Source organism: Candoia aspera, chromosome 11 (genome assembly GCF_035149785.1).
Source record: "Candoia aspera isolate rCanAsp1 chromosome 11, rCanAsp1.hap2, whole genome shotgun sequence".
Taxonomy (NCBI): domain Eukaryota; kingdom Metazoa; phylum Chordata; class Lepidosauria; order Squamata; family Boidae; genus Candoia; species Candoia aspera.
In genome coordinates this window covers 23,596,307-23,618,080 of record NC_086163.1, presented here as the reverse complement: position 1 = coordinate 23,618,080, position 21,774 = coordinate 23,596,307, and the positions used below count along the sequence as shown (strand labels likewise).

Below are 21,774 nucleotides of genomic sequence, written 5' to 3'. Positions count from 1 at the left end.
ACACGTAGTTGCCTTCTTGCATACCATTTCCACCCACCCACCCACCTTATACAACTAATATCACAAATATGTAGAGACTGTTACCTGCCACTGTTAGCAATTATATGGTGATTCTTCTGCTTTTTCTTCCATTGCTTTCAGCAAGGCAAAGTTCTTCCTTCCTCCAGTTCTTCTCTCCATGACTCTTGGGTCTGCCCCAGCCATCCTGGGCTCCTAGTTCCAACTAAGGGTCTACATTGGGTCATCTCCAAAGACGCATTGACGGTAATTGTGGTCCTGGAGTTGCAGTCTTGGAGTCAGGGGCTGCAGAAGAGTGATTTCTCTCGGCAAGAAGAGGAGGGCAACTATTTTTAAGATAAGAAATGGCACACATTTTTGTGCATTTTAAACAAACAAACAACAACACCCTGTTGAAAATGAACGTGCTTGAATTTAAGTTTGGAACAGGAACAACAAGAAGAAGGGTAGCCTTGTCCATCCCTAAAAGCAAAAGATAAAGTCTTCCTTGAGTCATGTCTGAATCTGGAGAATTCATGGATGGGCTGCACCAGGAAGCAGTTTGCATTGCCTTCTTGCAGTTTGTTTTTTTTTACTTCTCAGTCTAGCCCAGCGTTTCTCAACCTTGGCAACTTTAAGAGGTGTGGACTTCAACTCCCAGAATTCCCCAGCCGCTGGCTGGGGAATTCTGGGAGTTGAAGTCCACACCTCTTAAAGTTGCCAAGGTTGAGAAACGCTGGGCTAGTCTATGGCACTGGTTTTCCTAGTCAACTCCCACCCGAGGACTAACCAGGCCCCACCCCCCTAATATCTTGAGGTGAGCCAAAGTTGGCCAGGAAGTGCTGCCTGGTGGGGTCATTCCTCACTACTTCTCCACATTTTATGAAGTGTCATTGGAGTGACTTCCTCTAGCATCAGCTGTATTTTCTCTCCCCTCCAAGTGTAAGCCTGATGCTCATCAAGGAAGGAAGAATAGTCCACCTTTTCAACCCGCCCTTTCCTTCTCCCTTCTTCTTCCAAAGGGACAGATGGATCCATTTCCCAAAGGATAGGCGGGGGGATGAGTGGGAGAAAGTCACATGACTGGGAGAGATGGCTGCATTTGCCTTGATTTTTTTTGGTTAGCTTGGGGTCATTGCAGCTCCCACCATCAGCAGGACCTTGGGCTGTCTGTGCATAACTGTACTTTCTGCTCTTAGGAATAACACTTGTTATTTAGTTCTGGGAATGGCACCCCACCTGCTGCCCACAAGATCCTCAACCTCATCCCAGGAACCTTATTAGAAGGACAGGTGGTTGGATCTCCTGCCCTTTATGCTGAAACGTCTTTTTCAACCTCTGTGCTGTTCCCATCTCCCCAGCACCCCACACCTGATGGCTACTCCATTACAAGCTCAGCCCAAGGAATTCATGGTGCAAGACTTTTCACAATGGCTTGGGCCAACTGCCAGAGGCATGGCGTGGGCAGCTGAGAGGTGCTCAAACATGGCTTTGGTTGCAACAATGCATCATAAATCCCTCTTGGCACATCAGTTTTGTAATCCTAGCTGTACAGAAAGGTAGCAGGTCAGGAAGGTGAGAAGCAAACTGCAGAAAGAGAAGAGCTACAGATATGGGCAAAAGGGATGGAGAGATCCTGAGGAAAGTCCCAAGGTCATGGGCGGGGGCAGGCTTTGAAAATTATGGTGGGCCAACTCCTGCTTCTTAATTCTTGGATCTCCCCCCCCCCTGCTCCTACCACCTGCAGCTTTTCCCACGCTAGTCTCTATCAACACAGAAATCCGTTTGATGGCCATATCCTGAACCCATTGTTCCAGGGTAAACTGCAGGCAGAAAGAGCAAACATTTGTGGAAAGGTACACTTGAGTTGCCAATTCCTTCTCCAAGGTGAAGTGGGTAATGTTTCTGCAGCATCTTTTGTGTCCCTATCGCACAGCTGGGCCACCATTTTTCTTCCAATGGGCACGTGTTTAGCCTGTGGTGGAAAGAGACTAAGAGGGCTCAGCGTGAATGCAAAAATCTAATGATGCATCCATTTGTCAGCCTCCAGAATGTTTGAAGTCCAAGGGTGTTTCATGTCCAAAGACAGGCACCTAATACTGCAGCAAGGGAGGAGTGGACTTATCTGTGGATTAGATAAGAGGCTGTAGGGCAGTGGCTGGCTGGAGAATTCTGGGAGTTGAAGTCCACATATCTTAAAGTTGCCGAGGTCGAGAAACAGTGCTGTAGAGGTTCCTCATTAGCAATTTCTAGGATCTTCTGGAGTCCTCCAACCATCGTTGTGCTAAAATAACAGCAAAGAGGCTTTCTTTCACTTCAGCAGCAGTTGGGTGATCTTATGAAGATGCTGTATCCCTAGAGGGGAAATTGACCTTTAAACCCAAACTGTTGGGTATTAAGGAGCTTCCAAACTGGTTAATCTGTGGCTAACACAAAAACACGCTCTGAAAACAAACCCAAGTACTGTAGAAACGACCCAAAGGCTCAGCTGTCTTCAGGGAGGTCCTTTCAGTCTTCCCCAACCAGGGCATTCGCCAGGGGTGTGGACTTCAACTCCCAGAATCCTTGGCTAAGAATTCTGGGAGGTGGAATCCCAAACCTCATCAGGCTTGGGAAGGCTGGTCTTTTGTCTTCTCCTGAAGGTGACCAACGCTTTGATTTCTTCTGCTCTGTGGTCAAGTGTTGAAAGATGGTGGTCCCCATAGGCTCTCTAATGACTAGGAACAGTCTCTATTTGCGTAATGCTGTTTTTTTTACTGATGCAATATTGATGCTTTTTTTTATTATAAATAATTTTGGGAGAGTATGTCCTTAAAAAAACCATACAAAATAAGGAATGTGTGCATGAGAACATAAGGAAGCTACAATGCAATGCAATTTCACACCCTGATAAGCTCATTTGGGAGGCTGTTAATGGCTGAGAGGACAATTAAACCCCATTCACACCTATTTCGCTGGCCCAGCAGTTTCTCTCCTGCTTTTTAAAACAGGAAAGATGACTGCAGAGAAAGGGAATCCAGCACATTTTCTTTAGAAAATGGAGTTGATCAGGAAAAGTATATTCAAGGTCAGAAATGATGCATTACAAGTGTGAACATCCACCGAGGGGCATTCTTCTTTGCTTCTTTGTTACTTGTTAGATTTCCATTCCATTTTTTCTCCAGAAACTCAAGAAAGAGAGTTCCTTTCATCTTATCCCCACAACCCCACTGGTGAGGTCGGTTGAACTAAGAAAGAGACTGGCCCCACATCTCCTAACCAGTGTCCGCGGCTGAGATGGATCTGAACTTGGCTCACCCCAGTCCTGGTCCAGCTGCTACCTCACAGTGACCTTCCACTGAGAGATGGATGGGCAACCGGGTAGCTAAAGTGATGCCCATCAGACTTCTGCGAACTCTGCCCTGCTGCCTAGATGGGGGTGTGGCGGATGAAGAGGGGCAGAGTGGACGTGGGCCTGGCCTTTCATTGTACAATCACCTCCCAGGGGTCTGCAGGCTTGCTGTATCCTCACAATTCGTTAGATCCCCAAAGCATCTGAAAGCATCTTGTCCTGTCTGTGGGTGGTTTTCAGATTTGAACACGGGTGAACAGGGAGGTTGCAGAATGGTGGTTGGTGGGAGTAGCCCTTCCCATCACCTCCCATGATGAACTCCTAAAGCCCCCCCAGAATAAGCTAGAAAACCAGAAACCTTGCTTTCAAGGGAAGGAAACCTGCAAGGGATCAGAGGGTCCATTACATCACAGTAGGAACTTGGGAGCTGAGCTGAGACAACCTGAGATGAGTTAAGCCAGGAAGAAGCAGTGAGGCTTTGCTACGTGGAGGCCTTCTTGATGGATGAAGGCAAGAAGAGGTTTGGGGGGTCAAGAAAGGTCAAGAAAAGGTCTTAGCTGACTCCCCAGTGGAGTCAGGCCTCCATCACACAAAAATACAGCCCAGCCACCTGGGCATGATGCAACTTTTGGGCTGCCCTTGCACTATCCTCTCAGCAGCGGGCTGGGCCACCAGGGCTTCTGAGACCAGGCTGCCAGGCTGCGTCTGAAGAAGCTGGCACGTCCTCTGCAGAAGGCTGCCACCCGGTGGCAGTTGGTGGCCCCTGCAGCCGCAGCATCTCGCCACATCCCCGCCAAAGTTGCATCAGCTGCATGCTCACAAGAGAAGCCATGGAGGGGGACTTCTTTCCAGCCCAAAGCCCCTCCCCAGGAGCTATCATTTTTCTGTCTTTCCAGGCATCTGCATTTGGGCTTAACAAACAAACAAACAAACAAAATCCTGCAGGCTTTTTTTTTTTAAGGGTAGGATCGATTTGATAACCGGATCTCGTATCTGATGCTTCCAACAAGGGCAACAAGGCTTGGGAAAGTGGGGGTTCTGCGTGGCGCGGAGCAGGATCTTGCGGGGCCAAAAGGCGCATGGGACGCAGATGGCCCAGGCTTGTTGCTGGAGGAGCAAGGACAGGGGCCTGGGAGAATCAGGATGCATCCCACGCTGCGGGGCTGGAGAAAGGGTGGGGGGGCAGGGTCTCCCCGGCCTTTCCCTCCCTTCCAGAACGGTCTGGATGCACTTGCAAGGGGAGCGGGGGCAGGACGGGAGGGAACTGTGCCAGGACAGGGGTGGGGGGGGGTGGAGAAGGCGGGCGGGGCGGGTTCTTCCAAAGGATTTTGCAGTGCTGCGTAAACCCTGCAGGCGACCTCCTGCCCAGCAGGTGGCGGTGTTCTTGCAGACTCAAGCCTCCCCGCCGGTTCTTCCTGCAGGCAGGAAATGCCCCTGGAAAAGGGAAGGAAGGAAGGAAGGAGAGGGAGGGAGGGGCTGCCGGGGGGGCGGCCATGTGAGTGGCTCGGCGGAGCCCGAGTGGGCGCGCAGCGACGCAGCGCCCGGCCGCCAGGATGGGCAAGCGGGGCAAGAAGGAGAAGCGGGCCAGGGGGGCCGAGAAGGCGGCCGCCAAGATGGGGAGGAAGGTCTCCAAGCGGAGCAGGACGGAGGAGGTGATTTCGAAGGGCGCCCGGGAGGGGGCCTTTCCCGTTCTGCGGCAGGCGGGCGCCCGGCGGGCCTGGCCTGGCCTGGCCTGGCCTTCCCTCTGCGGCCCGAGGCGCGCGCAGCCTGACGGGGAGGCCCCGAGGGCCCTTCTGCCGGAAAAGGGGTGGTCCGTGGGTGGCGCAGCTGAGGGGAAGGAGGGCGTCGGGGATCCTCGCGGGCCGCTTTCGGGCGTGTCGACGCCAGCTCCCGGCACTCACGCGGGCTGGGGAATTCTGGGAGTGGAAGTCCGCGCGTCTGAGCGTGGCCCGGTGGAGAAACGCTGATTTAACCGGGGGGGGGCGGGGGGGGTAAAACATAAGCGCGCTTATCACCGCTGTTGAGGGACGGGAGGCCTCTTCTTTACCACCTCTTCTATTTCTATTATTTCTCTTTCTTTTTCGATTTTCTTTTCTCACAAGGCACTATTTTTCTTTATTTCTTTTCAATATCCGTATGGTGTTTATCTTGTTAAAATTTCTTTAATAAAAATTATACGTTACATTACAGCTACATTATATTAAAATTATATATATATAAAATTATATATATATATATATATATATATATATATATCTTATATTAATATATATAATATACTATAGACATTAAAAGGGACGCGGTGGCGCTGCGGGTTAAACCGCTGAGCTGTCGATCGGAAGGTCGGCGGTTCGAAACCACGCGGCGGGGTGAGCTCCCGTGGCTCGTCCCAGCTCCTGCACACCAAGCAGTTCGAAAACATGCAAATGTGAGTAGATCAATAGGTACCGCTTCGGCGGGAAGGTAACGGCGTTCCGTGAGTCATGCCGGCCACATGACCACGGACGGGTCCTTAGGGACAACGCCGGCTCCAAGGCTTAGAAACGGAGATGAGCACCGCCCCCTAGAGTCGGACACGACTGGACTTTACGTCAAGGGAAACCTTACTTTTACTTTACTACTATAGACATTATATATAAATACATATATTAATAAGAAAAAATGTCTGGCCGTTGTCCTTCCGAGGGGTCTTTGCACAATGTGCCGTTTCTGTAGCCAAAGCCAACCATTTCTTTTGTTGCAGGAGGATCTGGAAGCGCTCATAGCCGAATTCCAGACTCTGGATGCTGGAAAGACGCAGGTGCTCGAGGCCCCCTGCGCCCCTCCGTCCCCAAGGTGAGCACGGACGTGCACCCACGCTTTCTTGTCTCCGAATGGGGAGCGGTTTTGCTCCTAGCAGACTGCCTCTGTCGTCCTGAGTTATTCCATAGTCAGCATGATCACCTAGGAATCCATTGGTAATATTCCTAATTTGTTTTTTGTTTTTAATCACAGTCTGATGATTTAGACTGTTTAATCAGAACAAAGCACTTTAAAATGTTGATTGATTCATTGATTGGATCAGATTTACATAGCCGCCTCACAAACGTGATTCCGGGCAGCGTACAATAAACAACGAGTTAAAACAATTAAAACACAAATACAAATACAAACAAAAATGAAAGGGCAGGAGAATGTTACTCCCCTGTCTCAAGTTGCCTTGTAATCTTGTATGTTTGTGGTTTTTGTAGCTTTCTTCTTTAATAACAAAAGTGGAGGTTGAATGCTGATATTTTTCTCCTTTGCAGCAAGAATAAACAAACTCCCACAAATATTAATATATCATTTCTTTACAATAATAGCAAAATTGGAAGTTGAAGTTTTATACTTTTCTCCTTTGCAGTAACAATAAATAAACCCACACGGATATTACTATATTGTTACCATTGGGTATAGAACCCACCCAGCATAAAAAACCCAATTCTTCCTCCAAGGAGTTTATAATCCTATTATTTCATCAGCAAAAGGCCAGCAACCTTGCAATTCGCTGACATTTTTTTCCCCATAAGTATTTTTGTTCAAAGTTTAAATATATGTGACTTTGGCCTTCATTCCCTCATCACCAGCTTTAGTCTCTTAGCATTATTGTTCTAAAACATGGAATGAAGGAAAATAAAGCTCAGGAATGTTAGTTTTACACTCTTTTGCTCCATCATTTCACTTAGATGCAGGCTGAAAACATGATTCAACTGGGCATATTCCTTGATGGTCCAGCAATACTGCTCATGGCCACTTTTCGACAATTAATTAATTTTTAAAATAGTTTAATATGTTTTATTTTATGCAATATAAAATCTACTGTACCTCTGCTGGGGGTGCATAATAGGCTGCATAGAAATGTTACAAAATAGTCAAATAAGTTCAACAAAGACCTCCTCCTGCTTTTAGAGATGTCTGCAGGGCCTGGTCAAAAAAAGTCAAGATGGCGGTCACAACACTGCAATTCAAGTTCTGCTGCTTTTTATGCAATGCATCGTCACGACCGCCATCCTGACTTTTTTGACCAGGCCCCGCAGACACCCTTGCCTTCTTTACACTCAAAGAGAGCAGGCTTGGGGAAATCAAGGCAGATCTCTCACCATTTCATTAACTGAGGACCAAGATTGGCTTGCTCTAACCATGGTTTGCTGAACAAAACCATGGCTGGATAGGGTACATGCAACGTGGGAAGCCAAAATTAAGCATCTGACATGGGACTTAGCCCAATGTGTGAATACAAACTTTATCAAGACCTAGATACCATACAAGGTGGGGCAGTTTTCCAGAAAAGGGGTGCTTGGTTTTTCAAAGTTGCTGAGGTTGAAGGTTAGGGTTAGGCCTCAAATGTTTTGCACACCTTTAATTTCCAGTCAAAAGATGTTGGTGCTCATGAACTCTGTTCCCGCAAGTCCTGTGGTTGGTCTGCTTAGCCCTCTCTTTCCTCTTGGCCCCCAGGCTCAACGCTTCGCTCTCTCCACATCCCGAGAAAGACGAACTCATTCTGTTTGGAGGTGAATATTTCAATGGCCAAAAAGTAAAGTATTTCTTTTTCTTTCTCCTCCCCAGTCCCCTGTGCAACTTCACTTGCCCAGCGCCCAAACTCCAATTCCACTTCCTATCTTCCAAAGATTTCACAGAGAATTATGATTGTTTTAAGGAATTGCAGGGGCTGAAACATACATGCCTTATTCCCAGCATGGATGAATAGCCTGTCTTCACCACCTGCTGTAATAAAGTTGTGTGACGTCAGCTGTGCTGGATTCCATTAAAATGGTCAAGAACGATTGCTGGCCTTACCAATCTTTCAGGATCCTGTCCCTTCTGGAGACAGACCCCAACACTTTCTCTCCCCATCTCCTGCCTGCTCAAAATAAAGCTGTCCCTCCTATGGATTTTGCAAAGCAGGAGCCAGATCATTAGCATAGATTGATGAGGGTCTCAAGGTGGATGCTGTAAACCAGCCTTTCTCAACTTTTTGACCCTGAGGGACCCTTGAAATATTTTTCAGACCTCCGGGAACCCCTGCCGATTCAGGCTTCAATATAGGCCAGATTAATTACAAAATTATTCTATCTGTTTCACGGGTAGGCCGGTAGATATGCATTAACCGTGTTCTTAAACTGAAAATACAGAATGAAACTTGCCTCTTTAATGTGAAGTTGCCCAAACTTCAAATAATTTTTAAAATAAATCATGATCTCCCAGGAACCCCTAGTGATCTCTCGTGGAACCCTGGGGTGCCATGGAACCTTGGTTGAGAAACCTTGGTGTAAACTGAGCTGATGCCTTTCCTATCCCCTTTCTCTTGTCCTTCTGCATTTAACCTGGAAAAAAAAATGGTCAAGATTTCTAGTCAAAAATTTCTGGTACAGCTTTGTTTGCAACCCAGCGTCTTCTTTGGTCTTCCAAGACTTGGAAACAATGGTGTAAAGTTTCAGAAGAAGGTGGAGGAGGCGAGCAAAACTGAGGGTCAGGGAGGGATGCAGCGTTTTCTCATTGGAGAAGAAGCTGTGACATCCAGGGGGAAATAAAACAACAGAGAAATTGGGGGTTCCACCAAAATCAGTTGACTGAACATTTAATATTGCCCTTGGTTTTGAATTTCTAATTTTATGTGTTTTAATTCTGTCAGCTGCCTTGAGTGCTTCTGAGCAGGGGAAAAAATGGGATATAACTCAAATCCATAAATACAAATAATGCATATTGGGAGGAAAATATTTCCCTCTGTCTCTCCTAGCATTTGATTTCATGTCAAATCATTGAAGTTATTTGGCAGGAAATTTCAAGCAGATGCGGGAGAACGTCCTTACACAGCACGTAACTAATTTATAGGAACGGTTGCTATAACCTGTGCTGACGGCCATGAATCTGAGTGGCCTCAAGATGGAGCCTCAGTCTTCATTCTCACTTGCTCCAAACACAATACTGGGTTCTTGGGCAACTGAAGTAGTAGGAAGGCCTGACGGCCCCATCCTGCTCTGATCTTCAACAAGAGTGGAGCATCAGCTACCTGGGGGACCTTGGATGAAGGAAGGACTTTTTTCAGATGAGTTTTCCTTCTGAATTCTTGTCCCTTGGATACCCACTTTCCTCATCTGAAGTAGGGAGGAAGTGGCCCTCAGGATCATGGCCTCCTTCAGCGGCAGCTTGGAGAATCTGCAACTGCCTTGTTAGAATGAGTGTCTGTTTAGGGCTGACCTGGTACCGTGTGCTGATCTGGATGCTGAAGCACCCAGTGTTGTGAACTGCAATCTCATTTTCACAGTTGCAAAGATAGAAATGCTGGCTGGGTTGTCGTTTTAAGATCTCGGGCCTAAGGGGTGTGCAGTAAGATGGATGATCTGCATTTCTAGCAAAGCCCTCTTCCTCCTTTGATGTCTCCCTTAGACAATCCTCTACAACGAGCTCTTTGTTTACAACATCCGGAAGAACAGCTGGGCTAAAATCGATACTCCAAGCCCTCCGCCTCGGCGCTGTGCTCACCAGGTATGGTGCTTGTGACAGACTGGGAGCACACAGGGATTAGGAATACCCATCGTGCTAAGCCAGGATAGGCCTTGTTTCATAGTGGCATAGATTTATGGAGGAGCATAGCTAATGTGGCTTCTTCATCCATCCATGGTTAAAACAAACCAGGCTCAGTGCGGTACATGCACCCAGACAGTGACTGTTGGCAGAAAGACCCTTTGCCTTTCTCTCCTCCCCACAAATGTGTTTGAGTTGGTATGTTCTGCTAAACTTGGTTTGTAATGTACGGTCCCCAATTGACCTGCCAGCCTCCCTTGCTGTTTCCATCTGACTGGGGTTGCTGGGAATTGTAGTCCAGCAATTGCTGGAGACCTCATTATGGTTTGTTCAACTATGGATTATTGAAATAGGTGCAACTTGTTAAATTTGCACTGGGCTATACACCATGATTCATAAACAGAATTGTGCAAAATATTCTGAGGCAAAAAAAAAAAAAAAGTAAGTTCTAGATGGGCTGTTCTCAAGATTCTGCAAAGTCATAGTTTTGAAGCTCGGCCCTTTCCAGGACCCTCAAAACTCTCTGTTCCAAAAAAAGAGAGGTTTGCCCAGGATTGGAACTTTCTGTGAGGCAGATTCTACCCATAGCAAGGTGACACACATCACACTAAGGCAAAGCCAGATAAACCACGTTCCGATTGAGAAGGATGTACTAACTGGGCCCTTAAGGTGACTCTCCAGCAGTGTGGTACTGCTTTGTTTAAAGGACAGATGAACAGATACGGACCAGAACATTGCTAGATAAGCTTAATGAACCACACGCTAGTGCCTTCAAAGGGAGGAGAGGATACCTGGAGAGGTGGGCAACGTCTGGTCTCCCACATGTTGCTGGAGTGCTTCTCCTGACACCCCTCACCATTAGCCATGCTGGGTGGGTCTGAGACTAGCTGAAGCTCAGCCACATTGGAGAGGGCAAGCGATGTAAACCTCTGCCTGTTGTAACCTCAGAGTCCAGGGGAGGGCAACTGAACCAATGTTGTAAGAAGGAAGTGTTGTGAGGAGCCCTTATCTCTCACCAAGCTGCTCTCACCACCTTTGAACGGAGAGCGAAGGACCCTTGGTCTTTTGCTGCAACCCAGGATGTGGATTTCTTGCTTATTCTTTGGGTATCCCTTTCTCTTCCATATCCTTCCCCCCACCACCACCATCAAATTCCTGCTTGACTTTTGAGGCTCCGTTTCTTTTTCCCCCTGCTCTTGAAGATCCTTTAACAAAGAGAACAAAATGCAGCTGTGTAGCTGAGTGTGAATTACTAGGCATCGCAACCAGCTGAAGATCACTGGCCTGCAGCTGAAGGAACTAATGTTCCCTAATATGATGCTCTCCAGAAATGGTGGTTCTCTAAATACATCTAGAGGCCTCCAGTACTGGATGCAGCCTGCCTGCCTGCCTGCCTGCCCTACCTACTTACCTACCTTCCTGCCATGAGCACAGTGGTTGAACACAGCACTGTAGGTCAGAATGATGCAGAGAAAATCTCATGCTTTACATGCCAAGAAGGATGCCAACGCTGCCCTCTCTCGTTCTTCCTGGCAGGCTGTGGTGGTCGCTCAAGGTGGCGGACAGCTTTGGGTGTTTGGTGGGGAATTTGCTTCTCCAGATGGGGAGCAGTTCTACCACTACAAAGACCTCTGGGTCTTGCATTTGGCCAGCAAAACATGGGAGCAAGTCAAGTAAGTAAAGACCTCTGGAAGGCAGCCGCTGCTTCTGTGCTCCGGCACGGGGCTTGCCCTGCTCCTTCGATGGAGAATGGGGAGCCCAAGGGTTGGGTGTGATGCCCATGCAGCTCCGAGCCACATGCAGGTCTCTGGATGCCCGCTGTTGCTTTGAGACCACCGGCTTTCTAGGAACCAGTTCCTTCGTTGCTTCTATCAGAAGGGAACCGAAATTAGGGAAGATGTGACTCAGACTAAGCAAACAGCTGCCAATGGATTTTTCCACACAAGGTTCTTACTGCAAAATGTATTCCAAAAGGCCGAGAGCAGGAAAGGGAGGGGAAAATCAGAGACCTTTAATTTACTGGGCCTGAGGGTGGGAGGACGAGTACCCTGTTTGTGAGCAGCCGATACCGAAATTCATATTTTATCTTGAATCTGGGCTGCTCAGATAAGCTCCTTGAGCCCCCTCGGATGTTGGAGGCTTGATCTCCCCTGCTCCCCTTTCTCCGAGACCCAGGCCCCCTCCTTCCTTCTCTAGACTCCCGCCCAAGTGCCAGAAGGTGGGTTTTCTTTCGTCCCCACTCTGCCAGAGCAGCATTAAAACAAAGGCAGGCGGCCTCCCCCGCAGCCGTCTTTGTCGGCACAGATGTTGGAGTTTCTCCGGAGGAGGGGGCGTGGGCTGCCTTGGCTTTCTGAGAAACAAGTTGGACCTGGAGGGGAGGGTGAAGGAAGGGGGGGTGGTAGTGGTGGCAAGTGGGTGGCCACGAGAAGGGGGCTCAAGGAGACAGCTGGGGTTGGAATCAGCAGCTGTGACCCTCCATGTCCAGGAGAGGACATCAGGGGGGCTGCTGAATCTGCTGCTTCGATTTCAGGGCTTCAGGGGGACCCTCTGGGCGGAGTGGACACCGGATGGCCGTGAGCAAGAGGCAACTGGTTGTCTTTGGAGGCTTCCACGAAAGTAGCCGGTTAGTCTGCCCCACGGTCCTTCTTTTTTGGAAAGGGTTGCTCTGCCCCCACTAGGCCCAAGACACCTCCCTTGAAGATGCTCCATCTGCTTTGTCTCAACCCCAAAGGAACACAGGGCAGACGGGGGGTGGCTCTGATTTTCGCTACCCCCACCCTGCCATCTTCACTGGCTACCTGTTTCCCCACCCAGTGCGTTACGATGACACCCGAGCAATGGGCAGCCTTTCTCCAAAGCTGCTCAGCCCCCACTCCTTGCCCTTTCGGGAAAGGTGTTGAGCCTTCTCAGTTTTCTCTAGTGGAAGACCAACCTTTAACTGTCTTTTGTCGAATGTTAAGTGCTTATGTTTTATTTATTACTGTTCCTGACCTTGAGTGCCCCTCTGGACAGAAAGGTGAGGTAGGGGTGATAGAAGTCAACAAACAGGGAGCTCAAGTAATCTGGAATGCAGGGCTGCCCAGGACAAGGGCGGGTGGCAAACAGAAACCGGGAGGCTGATAACAGATGGAGGGGGTGGCGGGTCAGGCCTGCCCCCTTGTTGCTCGAGCTGCCGTAGGAGGCGCAGTTCTTCTGCCTTGCTGGGGACCCTGCGGCCAACTCCCCTGTGCCTCCTGTCACTGTTTGCATGGGATACTTTTGCTCCAACCAGAGATTACATCTACTACAACGATGTTCATGCTTTCAACCTGGACACATTTGCCTGGTCCAAGCTGGCTCCTTCTGGCATCACTCCGGCTCCGAGGTCAGGCTGCCATCTGGCTTCGACGCCCGAGGGCAACATCGTGGTCTACGGAGGCTACTCCAAACAGGTGAGGCTCACCTTTTGCTATTAGTTACCCATCACTTAAGACTAGAAGTTCCTCAAAGTGGTTTGGAGCAAGTTTGAAAGGGACTGATCAGCTTGTCTTTTCTGCATTGTGTCTAGACCCAGGGGCTTCCCAAAACTTGTTCCTCCTCCTCCTCTTAGGGGCTGTTGGTCAACCTGTGGCCCTCCAGGTGTTGCTAGACTACAGCTCCCACCATCCCTCCCCACGGCAGGCATTGCTGGACATTAGTTCTGCAACATCTGGAAGACACCATCCCCACCCCTGTTTTTCAGGAAGGGATGCCTGAGGAGTTTGCAGGATAAAGGGGGAGTCAAGAGTGTTAAGTTCCCCTAGGAAAATATTTGGGGACAGACGTAAGCAGGCCTTCGTGTATTCTTCACACAGTGGAAATTTTGGGCAAATCTCTGGGAATCTCACCTCTCAAAAATCCCTGAACTTTGCTCTTCCCGGTGAGGGCTAGAAGGATCATGCATGATTTAAAAAAAAAAAAGGATTTGCAGAAATAGTTCCTTGAAGGTAGCTTGGTTCTGGTAACATGATTCTATAATGCGACTGCTTTTGTTGCGCAGCGAATTAAGAAGGACGTTGACAAAGGGACCCTCCATACGGATATGTTCCTCTTGAATGCTGAAGGCTTGGGTAAGCGCGGGCCCCGGGCCACCTGCTGAACAGGAGCAGGCGGTTGAAGGAGGTTGATTCTGGTTGGGCCTTACAACAGGTTTTGTTCCCGCATCTTCAGGCTCTGGGTGCCCACACTTTAAAGAATTCTCTCTGCAGCCCCACCCCACCCCCGGTCATTTGAAAAGAACAAAACCTTGTGCCAGGACACAATCGCTACATGATCTCTATGCAACGTCTGGTTGGCAACGGCTCTTGGAATGAGTTGCTGCTGCATCCTTGAGGATGCTGAGGGTTGAACGTGGGACCTTCCGCAGCAGCGTAGGGCTCTCGTACTGAGTACAGACCCTCCCCGTGTCCCACAAGGCTGGACCTTTAAGAGGTTTCCCTGTTGCCGTGCTTCTCATCCGCCTCCTGCTTTTCCTGTTCCTCCTCTCCTGTGTTCGTCAGACAAATGGACTTGGACCCGGGCGAGTCCTTCTGGTGTGAAGCCCAGCCCCAGATCCGGCTTCTCGGTGGCCGTGGGCCATGGCAACCGATCTCTTCTCTTCGGTGGGGTGCACGATGAAGAGGAGGAGGAATGTCTTGAAGGCGACTTCTTCAATGACATTTACTTCTACGATCTGGCAAAAAATCGGTGGTTTCCTGGACAGTTAAAGGTTTGTGAAACACCTCATGCAGCAGGGCTTTTTCCCTTCTCTTGTTCTTTGACCATCTTTGACCATCTCCAATCACTCCAGTTAACCTCAGCTTCCATTTGCAGTAGAGGGAAAAATACTGGCTTACAGAGCTGTGAGTTAATGTGAAGCCAAGCATTTCCAAGTGACCTCTGCTGATTGCAAACCACCTGGCCTTTGATAGCTTCCGCATGGAAACCAGAAAGACTGGCAAAGCTTGCAACAAGGAAGACCTAAACTTAGGAAACACAAGGAAGCCATGTCGCTTGTACTGCTTTCTATCTGCTGTACAATCAGAAGTAGAGATACTGAAGGCGTTTCCCTCCATTGAAACAATTTCCCCATTCAAAATGGTTGTAATAAACACGCTTGGAGGGTTCTTTAGAAAATACCTTTGAATGCTTGAGTGCCTGGGGATTTTGGCTTAGCCTCTTCTTCGAGTGCTACATCCCTATGTGCACATTAAAGTGGTGTAGTGTGGCAGGATTGTACTGCAGATAGTCCTCAACTTACGACCACAAGTGGGACCAGAATTTCTGTTGATAAGTGAGGCAGTCATTATGTGAGTCACCCAATTTTATGACCTTTTTGCCATGGTTGTTAAGTGAATCGTGGTCATTAAACAATCTGGCTTCCCCCTATTGACTTTGCTTGCCAGAAGCCAGGTGGGAAGGTCGCAAATGGCGATCATGTGACCCCAGGATGCTGCAACCATCGTAAATATATGCCAGTTGCCAGTGCCTGAATTTTGATCACGTGGCAGTTGTAAGTGCGAGGATTGGTCATAAGTCACTTTTTTCAGTGCCATTGTAACTTCAAACGGTCGCTGAACAAATGGTCATAAGTTGAGCACCACCTGTAATTTTGACCATGCTGTGTTCGCATGCTTCAAAGGGGGAGTTGGAAAGCACACTGGATAGAGGGGAAATTCTATTAGAATATAATTCATGTAATCTGGTGGTGGTGCTGGGACCAACTCCCAGACTTCCCAGGCGAAAGTCTGACTCGGGATGGGAGCTGAGAATTCTGGGAGTTGCAGTCCCAAGCATTTGGAGGCTCCCAGGTGAGGAAGACGACTGCAGCATCTTTTTAGTTGTTTATTTTTCAAATTTCTATCACTTCCCATCTCTCCTGAAAAGGGGACTCTGGGCGGTTAGAAGACTATTAGGTTTAGAAGAATAGCCGTGGTGTCCTCAAATGTTACTTAGAACATCCCTTGTATTTGTGTCTGCCTCTTCTTGTCCTTCTGCTAAACTCTTCTTTCCATCACCAGGGGTTGAAGTCCGAGAAAAAGAAAAGGAGGCGAGGCGCAGCGAAAGAAGAGCCCCGTCTCTCTCTGCAAGACCAGGCTGGTGGTGGAGGGGACGAGGTGGAGAGGCAGTCCCCCCCAGGCCCTGTGGAGGTTGTCAAGGAGGTGGTGGCAGAGGATGGGACCGTCATGATCGTCAAGCAGCTGATCCCAGTCCCCCAAGGGGAGTCACCAGAGTCGGAAGGAGAAGAGGACGGCAAGGGGAACGAAGCCTCCAAGCCTCCAGTGGAGCCCTGCCCACGTTCCAATGCCATGCTGGCAGTGAAGCATGGGGTGCTCTACCTCTATGGGGGGATGTTTGAAGTGGGTGACCGCCAGTTCACTCTCAACGACCTCTACGCCCTCGACCTCCACAAAATGGAAGAGTGGAAGGTCCTTGTGGAGATGGACCCAAGTGAGTTGAGAAGGTCCCAGTCTTGATCTGCTTTCAGGTTTCAGTCTCCACCTTATTCACTGCACCTGCAGAAGCCCTCATTCCTTGTCTTCCCCTTTTTAAAAGAAAAAAAAATCGAAGATTTTAGCCTTTGCCATTGAAGCTTAAATACCGGTAGAAAAATGTCTGATGGAATTCTGGAGCTGTGGAAGGTTGAACAATATTTCTAAGACCAGGAATCTGACTTTCTGGTGACCTTTTCCCCTTCCCTCTAAGATAGCAGAAACAAAACAACACGCATGACTTTGCAAACTGGTTTAAGTTGCATGAAGCCTGGGATTGCAAGACCTTGCTTCTTACTGACACCCAGAATCCAGAATTACTTCTCTACACAGACCAAACCAGCATGTGCCCAAGAAGGCCAGTCTAGAATCCTTCTTGACATACTTGATTTCCATGGTCATTCTGCAGCCCTCTCCAGAAAGCATACGAGGACTCATTCCCCAAAAGCTGTCCTCCTCTGAACAACAGATGTCTCTCTCTCTGTTGCACAGAAAGTATACCATCGCATTATAGCAGTTGCTGTGATTGTTTGTTGCTATTTGGGTTCAACGTTGTGATCGTTCTCATGGGTTTTCATTCCTTCTCCCTGAGTGCTGAATATCTCCTGTTGCCGCTGAAACGGCCCACTCAAACGTGGCTTCTGAAGCGCAGGACGGCCCGCTTGTTTAACCAGCCTACTTCTTTTATCAGAAGGCCAAGAAAGGGGGTTGAATCCTGGTTCTGGGCTAAGCATCCTCTGCACAAGACTGCTGAAGAGGGTGGAGGGGGAAGGGGGAAGTCCAGTGCATGCAGCTGTCAATAGGCAAGCGAGAGGTGATGCTTGACTTGGATTCCTTGAACTCTCGGCTTGGAGACGTTCCTCAAAATCTGAATGGCAGCTGGGTTTAATTCTGTCCCAGGTCTGGTGTTAATCTGAGACAAAAGCCCGTTTGGAGTGACTCAGGGACAGGTGGTGAGACTATCTCGGAGGCACCTTCAGGCCGAGGGCTCTGAATATCCTAAGACGCCACTAACTGGCCAGCAGAGCAGCTGATTTTGGCCAGGCATAATCCCTGGAAGAACCGCTTCACTGTGTCCTGGCCTCCCTTGATCCTGAGTCCTGAAACCTTCATTTAATCCCAGCAGGGACTGTTCAGTGCTTCCTGTTCTCTCAATATGGGCTGGAAGTACTTTAAAACTTCCTACCTGTTGCTTGAATTACTGGGGGGCTGTCATGGGCGGGGGTGCTCTTTAACGAAGTCCTGGAGTTCCACAAGTGATCCTCTTCATTTTTAGCTAACCCTGAGCTCTTCTGGCCCAGTGGCAGGACAGCCATCATGGAGCAGAACTGGAGATGCCCCCGGGATTCAAGATCCTTTCTGGATCTTCAGGTTTTGAGAGTCATTGTTACCATACAGTCTGGGCCCCTTTGAGCTTTAATTCAAGCACAGTTCACCCCCTCCGGAATCAAACTCCAGACCCAACTTCCCAGCCTCAGGTTCAATTCTCTGAATCACGCCTTCAGTTTCTGCAATTTTGGGCCACGGGGTCCAGCTTCTGTCCTTGCACCATCCGTAATCCTCCAGCTTTGAGGAGTTCATGTGACACTGTCCACACCTTTTAGGATACTGTTTTTTTCACTCCAGCTATAAGGACTAGCATTCTTCAATGTCCAGCTATTGAATTTTGTGCCAGGTGCCAAAGCGCCCCCTTGAACAGGTGCCTTGTCTGTGAGAAGAATTATATATAGAACTGATTAGAAGTTACTTCCATTTGCACATTTCAGCCCATTCTTTACCTGTCTCCTGCTGATCCTGGAGTCTTTCCTCATCAGCTGAAGAGAAGTGACTGGATTGGCTTAATCGCACTCCTTTTTCAAGAGCTCCGATAGCGAATTGTGCTCCACATTCCTTCAGTGTCTTGCCCTGAACCGCATTCTCTTTCCCTTTGAAGACACAACTGCGCTTTCAGCTAGGACTGGCCTTCTAGACAAGCAGTCTTTTCTTTTTGCATTGAGGAACTGTCTCTCTAACCCACCCCAATAATAACTTTTGTTTCTGGGAAGATTGCAAATATGTGTAAATACTTCTACATGAATGGGAAAGAACGTGCCTATACCGTCCAGCCTTTGGATGGTTTTGTCTCGCTCTTTCTGAGCTTTGGTGAGACTTTGGCTTCACAGAGTAACCCAGGCCAGATGTGCGCTGTTGCTTCCCCCCACCCATCCATCGCCCCCAAGATCTAGTCTAGGAAAGCCAACATATAACCTGTTAGTTTCCATAGTTTCTGAAACAACAGAAAATAGCCTCAGGTTGACTTAAACTTTGTTCCTGCTAACTTGGAGGGCATTGTCTAATTCAGAGGATAAAGTGGATGATGGATGGTAATTTGGGGACAGAACGCAACTGGTTGTGGTTGTTAATTTTGAATGTCCTTCTGTATGTATTTGTGTGTGTGTGTGTGTGTGTGTGTGTACACATACATACATACATACATCTCTTCCGCTGTGGCAGAAACTCAGGAATGGCTTGAAGAGTCTGAGTCTGATGAAGATGTGGAAGGTGCCGAGGGAGGAGAGGAAGAGGAGGGGGAAGAGGACTCTGAGGAGGAGGAGAGTGAAGAAGATGGTGAGTGCACCGCAAAATCTGGACAAAGACCACGGTTTTCAGGGTGAGCTGAATAGGAAGAGATTCCCTTCCTCCCCTTTGGGTTTCGCTTTCCAGTGGTCTCATGGGTCATAGCCATGTGGGGATTCTTCGGTGAATTGTGGAGAAGAAAGCCATCCAGAACAGCGTTCCCCCAACTTGATGTTCTCCAGGTGCCCTGGGGCTTCAACTCCCAGGCTACCCCAGCAGGGAATTTGGGACTTAGTACTCCTTGGAGAGTACCAGGTTGAAGAACTTGGTGTGTTGATCTTTCAAATCTGTGTTATAAAGATTTTTTAAACCTATTGCTGAAGGTGGGAAGATTCGTTTTGGGGGAAGTTACATAACCCAGCGAAGGCTGCAGGCTGGAATTGCTGTCTAGAATCTAACACTGCCATCCAGACTGTCTGCCTTTTCCTTCCCCCAGGAGCACAACATGAAGGGATGGTCCTCAGTTCCTAGGAAGTTTTTAGCAGTCTTCAAAATACCAGAGTCAGGAACGTTTTCCTCCATAGCCCAGGCTGTGCATTCCCTCCTTAAAATTTGTATCCCGCCCACCCACCTGTTCTTCAGTATAAATTAGGTAAATAGATGGGTGATTATACAAAAGTCCATCAGTATTCACGCCAGGGATGGCTGCCCTTGCATGTAGTAGATCCACAGAATATTACACCATCGGTGGGACCACTTACTTTCAGACCCCGTTCTTCACTGACCCCTCGCTTTCTCTCTCCGTCTCCTGATCACACTGTAGACAAGGAAGAACATCCAGCTGTGCAGCAGGATGAAAAGTTTGCAGACTACCTTTCCCGGACAGAGCAGTACTGGATGAATCTGGCCCGCCAGAACATGGGCCCTGATGCCAAAGAGAAGACGACAGTGAAGGTGGGACAGGCCATGGCGAAGGCATTCCATGAAAGTGCTGCCTAGGCCAGGCTGAAGACGACTGGGGGCCAAGTGGGTGTGCTTGGCCAATCCTGTCCCGCACAGGGGTGCTCAGTGCAGGATCTGACCGGCACTTGATTGCTTAGAAGGCCTGTGTTAAATAAGTCACCTCAGTCAAGAATTTGAGAGTAAAGTAATCAATGCATGCTGAGAAAGCCTGAAATTTTCTTGACTAATGTAAGCAGAGGCAATGTTTAGAGGGCACAGGTTTGCCCCTGGGGTCTAATCCTTGACAGGCAGGGAAATGGTGTTTCCTGGAGAACTGCATTCATGATCCCCAGGAAAATGCATCCCACAAGGTTCTCGCTGTGTCATAAAGCTAGCTATATCAGAGAGTCACTGTTATTCCTGGGTCTCCTGGGCACTTCTGGGTTGTGGTTGTGTGAAGGGCTGGGGGAGAGAACTTTCTGATGGCCCTGTGCATGTACATTTAGGCTAGAAACCAGCTGAGCAGGGGAAGAGAAAGAGGCATGAACATAGTAGAAAACATTTTGGGAGAGAGCGGCTGGAATAAGACCTTGAACCTTGAACAGAAGCCACATCTCACATGGGTGAAGTTATGAGGCTGGAAGCTGGAATTTGCCATTTTAAGAGCGTTTACAAATAAAACTGCTGTTGCTCGTTAGGGTGATATTTCTATTTAATGAGTTATTTATCTGAGTAGGATGTGTCAAGTTCCCATTCTTGCTCTGCTGCTGGCAGTTCTCTGCACCATCATTAGTGCTGCTTAAAAAGTCAGCTTGTGCGGGGTAAATGTGTGGATTGAGTTTTCCACCAAATTGCTGATGTCTTCGCTTAGGAATACACAAATGAGCAGAATAAGGTTGCAGGTGTGGGCCTTGTTGTGTAGAAGGGGTTGGAAAGGGACTTGCTTCCAAACCCCTTGTAGCATGGAACTCTTTCCATGTGGTTCATGAAATGTGTAATTCTAACCATTTTACAGTCTTTTTTTTTTTTTTTTAAACTGGAGTAGAAACATGTGACTTTCAGAAGTTGGACTCCAAACCCTGTTAGCCCCAACTCGCCCGGCCAGTAGTAAACGATGGGAACCGTAGCCTAACAGCACCTAAAGGTCAAAGGCTCACGGATTTGTTTTCTGTACCCAACACAGAATAAAGCAATGCAGCAGAAGAGCTGCAACCTTTCCCAACTGGTCCTCTCCAGGTATCTGGGGCTCCAAGACCCATAATTCAGAGCCAACCTATCTGAAAGAAATTCATGACCGCCATCTGACTATTTTGCCCCCCCCTACTCTGTGTAGCTAAGCCATGGCCTTCCAGATGTTGCCCACCTGCAGCTCCTGGCAGCCACTGGCAACAGAGCTGATGGCAAAAGATGCGGGTGATCTGAGCAACATCGGGGGGTGGGGTCATGGCTGGCCTACTTGGGCTCTTGGTAATTGCACTGCATCTTGAGTAGCATCAAGTTGCATTTCCCTCACTGGAGAGCACACGGAGGACCACAATCCCAGAAGGTTCTGCTGGAAATTTTCCCATTGGTGGGTGAGGCATGGGAAACAGGTTGCACGCTCCCCAGGCACAAGTCCACCCCCAGCTGTTGATTGGCCATCTTGGATCCAGCGTTACAAGACTCGGGCTGCAGGGCTACTTGGAAGCCTCTCTCCTCCTTCGCTGACTCTTAGGAATGAAGCTGTGTTCATTAATGCTACTGACACCCCCAGAATGGACCTGCTCCTTGATGGAGTTGTCTTTCTGGTGTATACAGGCAGTCCTCACTTAACAACCTTTTGTTTAGTGACAGTTCAGACTTATGACGCTGGAAAAAAACGACATGACCAGTCCTCGCACTTACAATCATCACAGTGTCCCTGCAGTCACATGATCA

At 48.6% G+C, this 21,774-nt stretch overlaps 1 protein-coding gene across 2 annotated transcripts; it reads left to right on the top strand.

Moving 5' to 3' along the window:
- The first annotated feature begins 4,841 nt into the window (after positions 1-4,841).
- Positions 4,842-20,554, top strand: KLHDC4 (kelch domain containing 4). Of its 2 annotated transcripts, none has more exons than XM_063312746.1 (12): positions 4,842-4,980; positions 6,072-6,163; positions 7,802-7,880; positions 9,734-9,832; positions 11,408-11,544; positions 12,402-12,494; positions 13,143-13,302; positions 13,890-13,959; positions 14,389-14,597; positions 15,889-16,318; positions 18,853-18,966; positions 19,739-20,554. In XM_063312746.1, exons 1-12 carry the CDS (start codon positions 4,882-4,884, stop codon positions 19,912-19,914), a joined length of 1,758 nt encoding a protein of 585 aa, XP_063168816.1. In that variant the 5' UTR covers positions 4,842-4,881; the 3' UTR covers positions 19,915-20,554. The 2 variants fall into 2 exon arrangements, with proteins under 2 accessions (XP_063168816.1, XP_063168817.1); XM_063312747.1 differs by having other exon boundaries at positions 4,880-4,980; positions 7,802-7,857.
- The last annotated feature ends 1,220 nt before the right edge of the window (positions 20,555-21,774 follow it).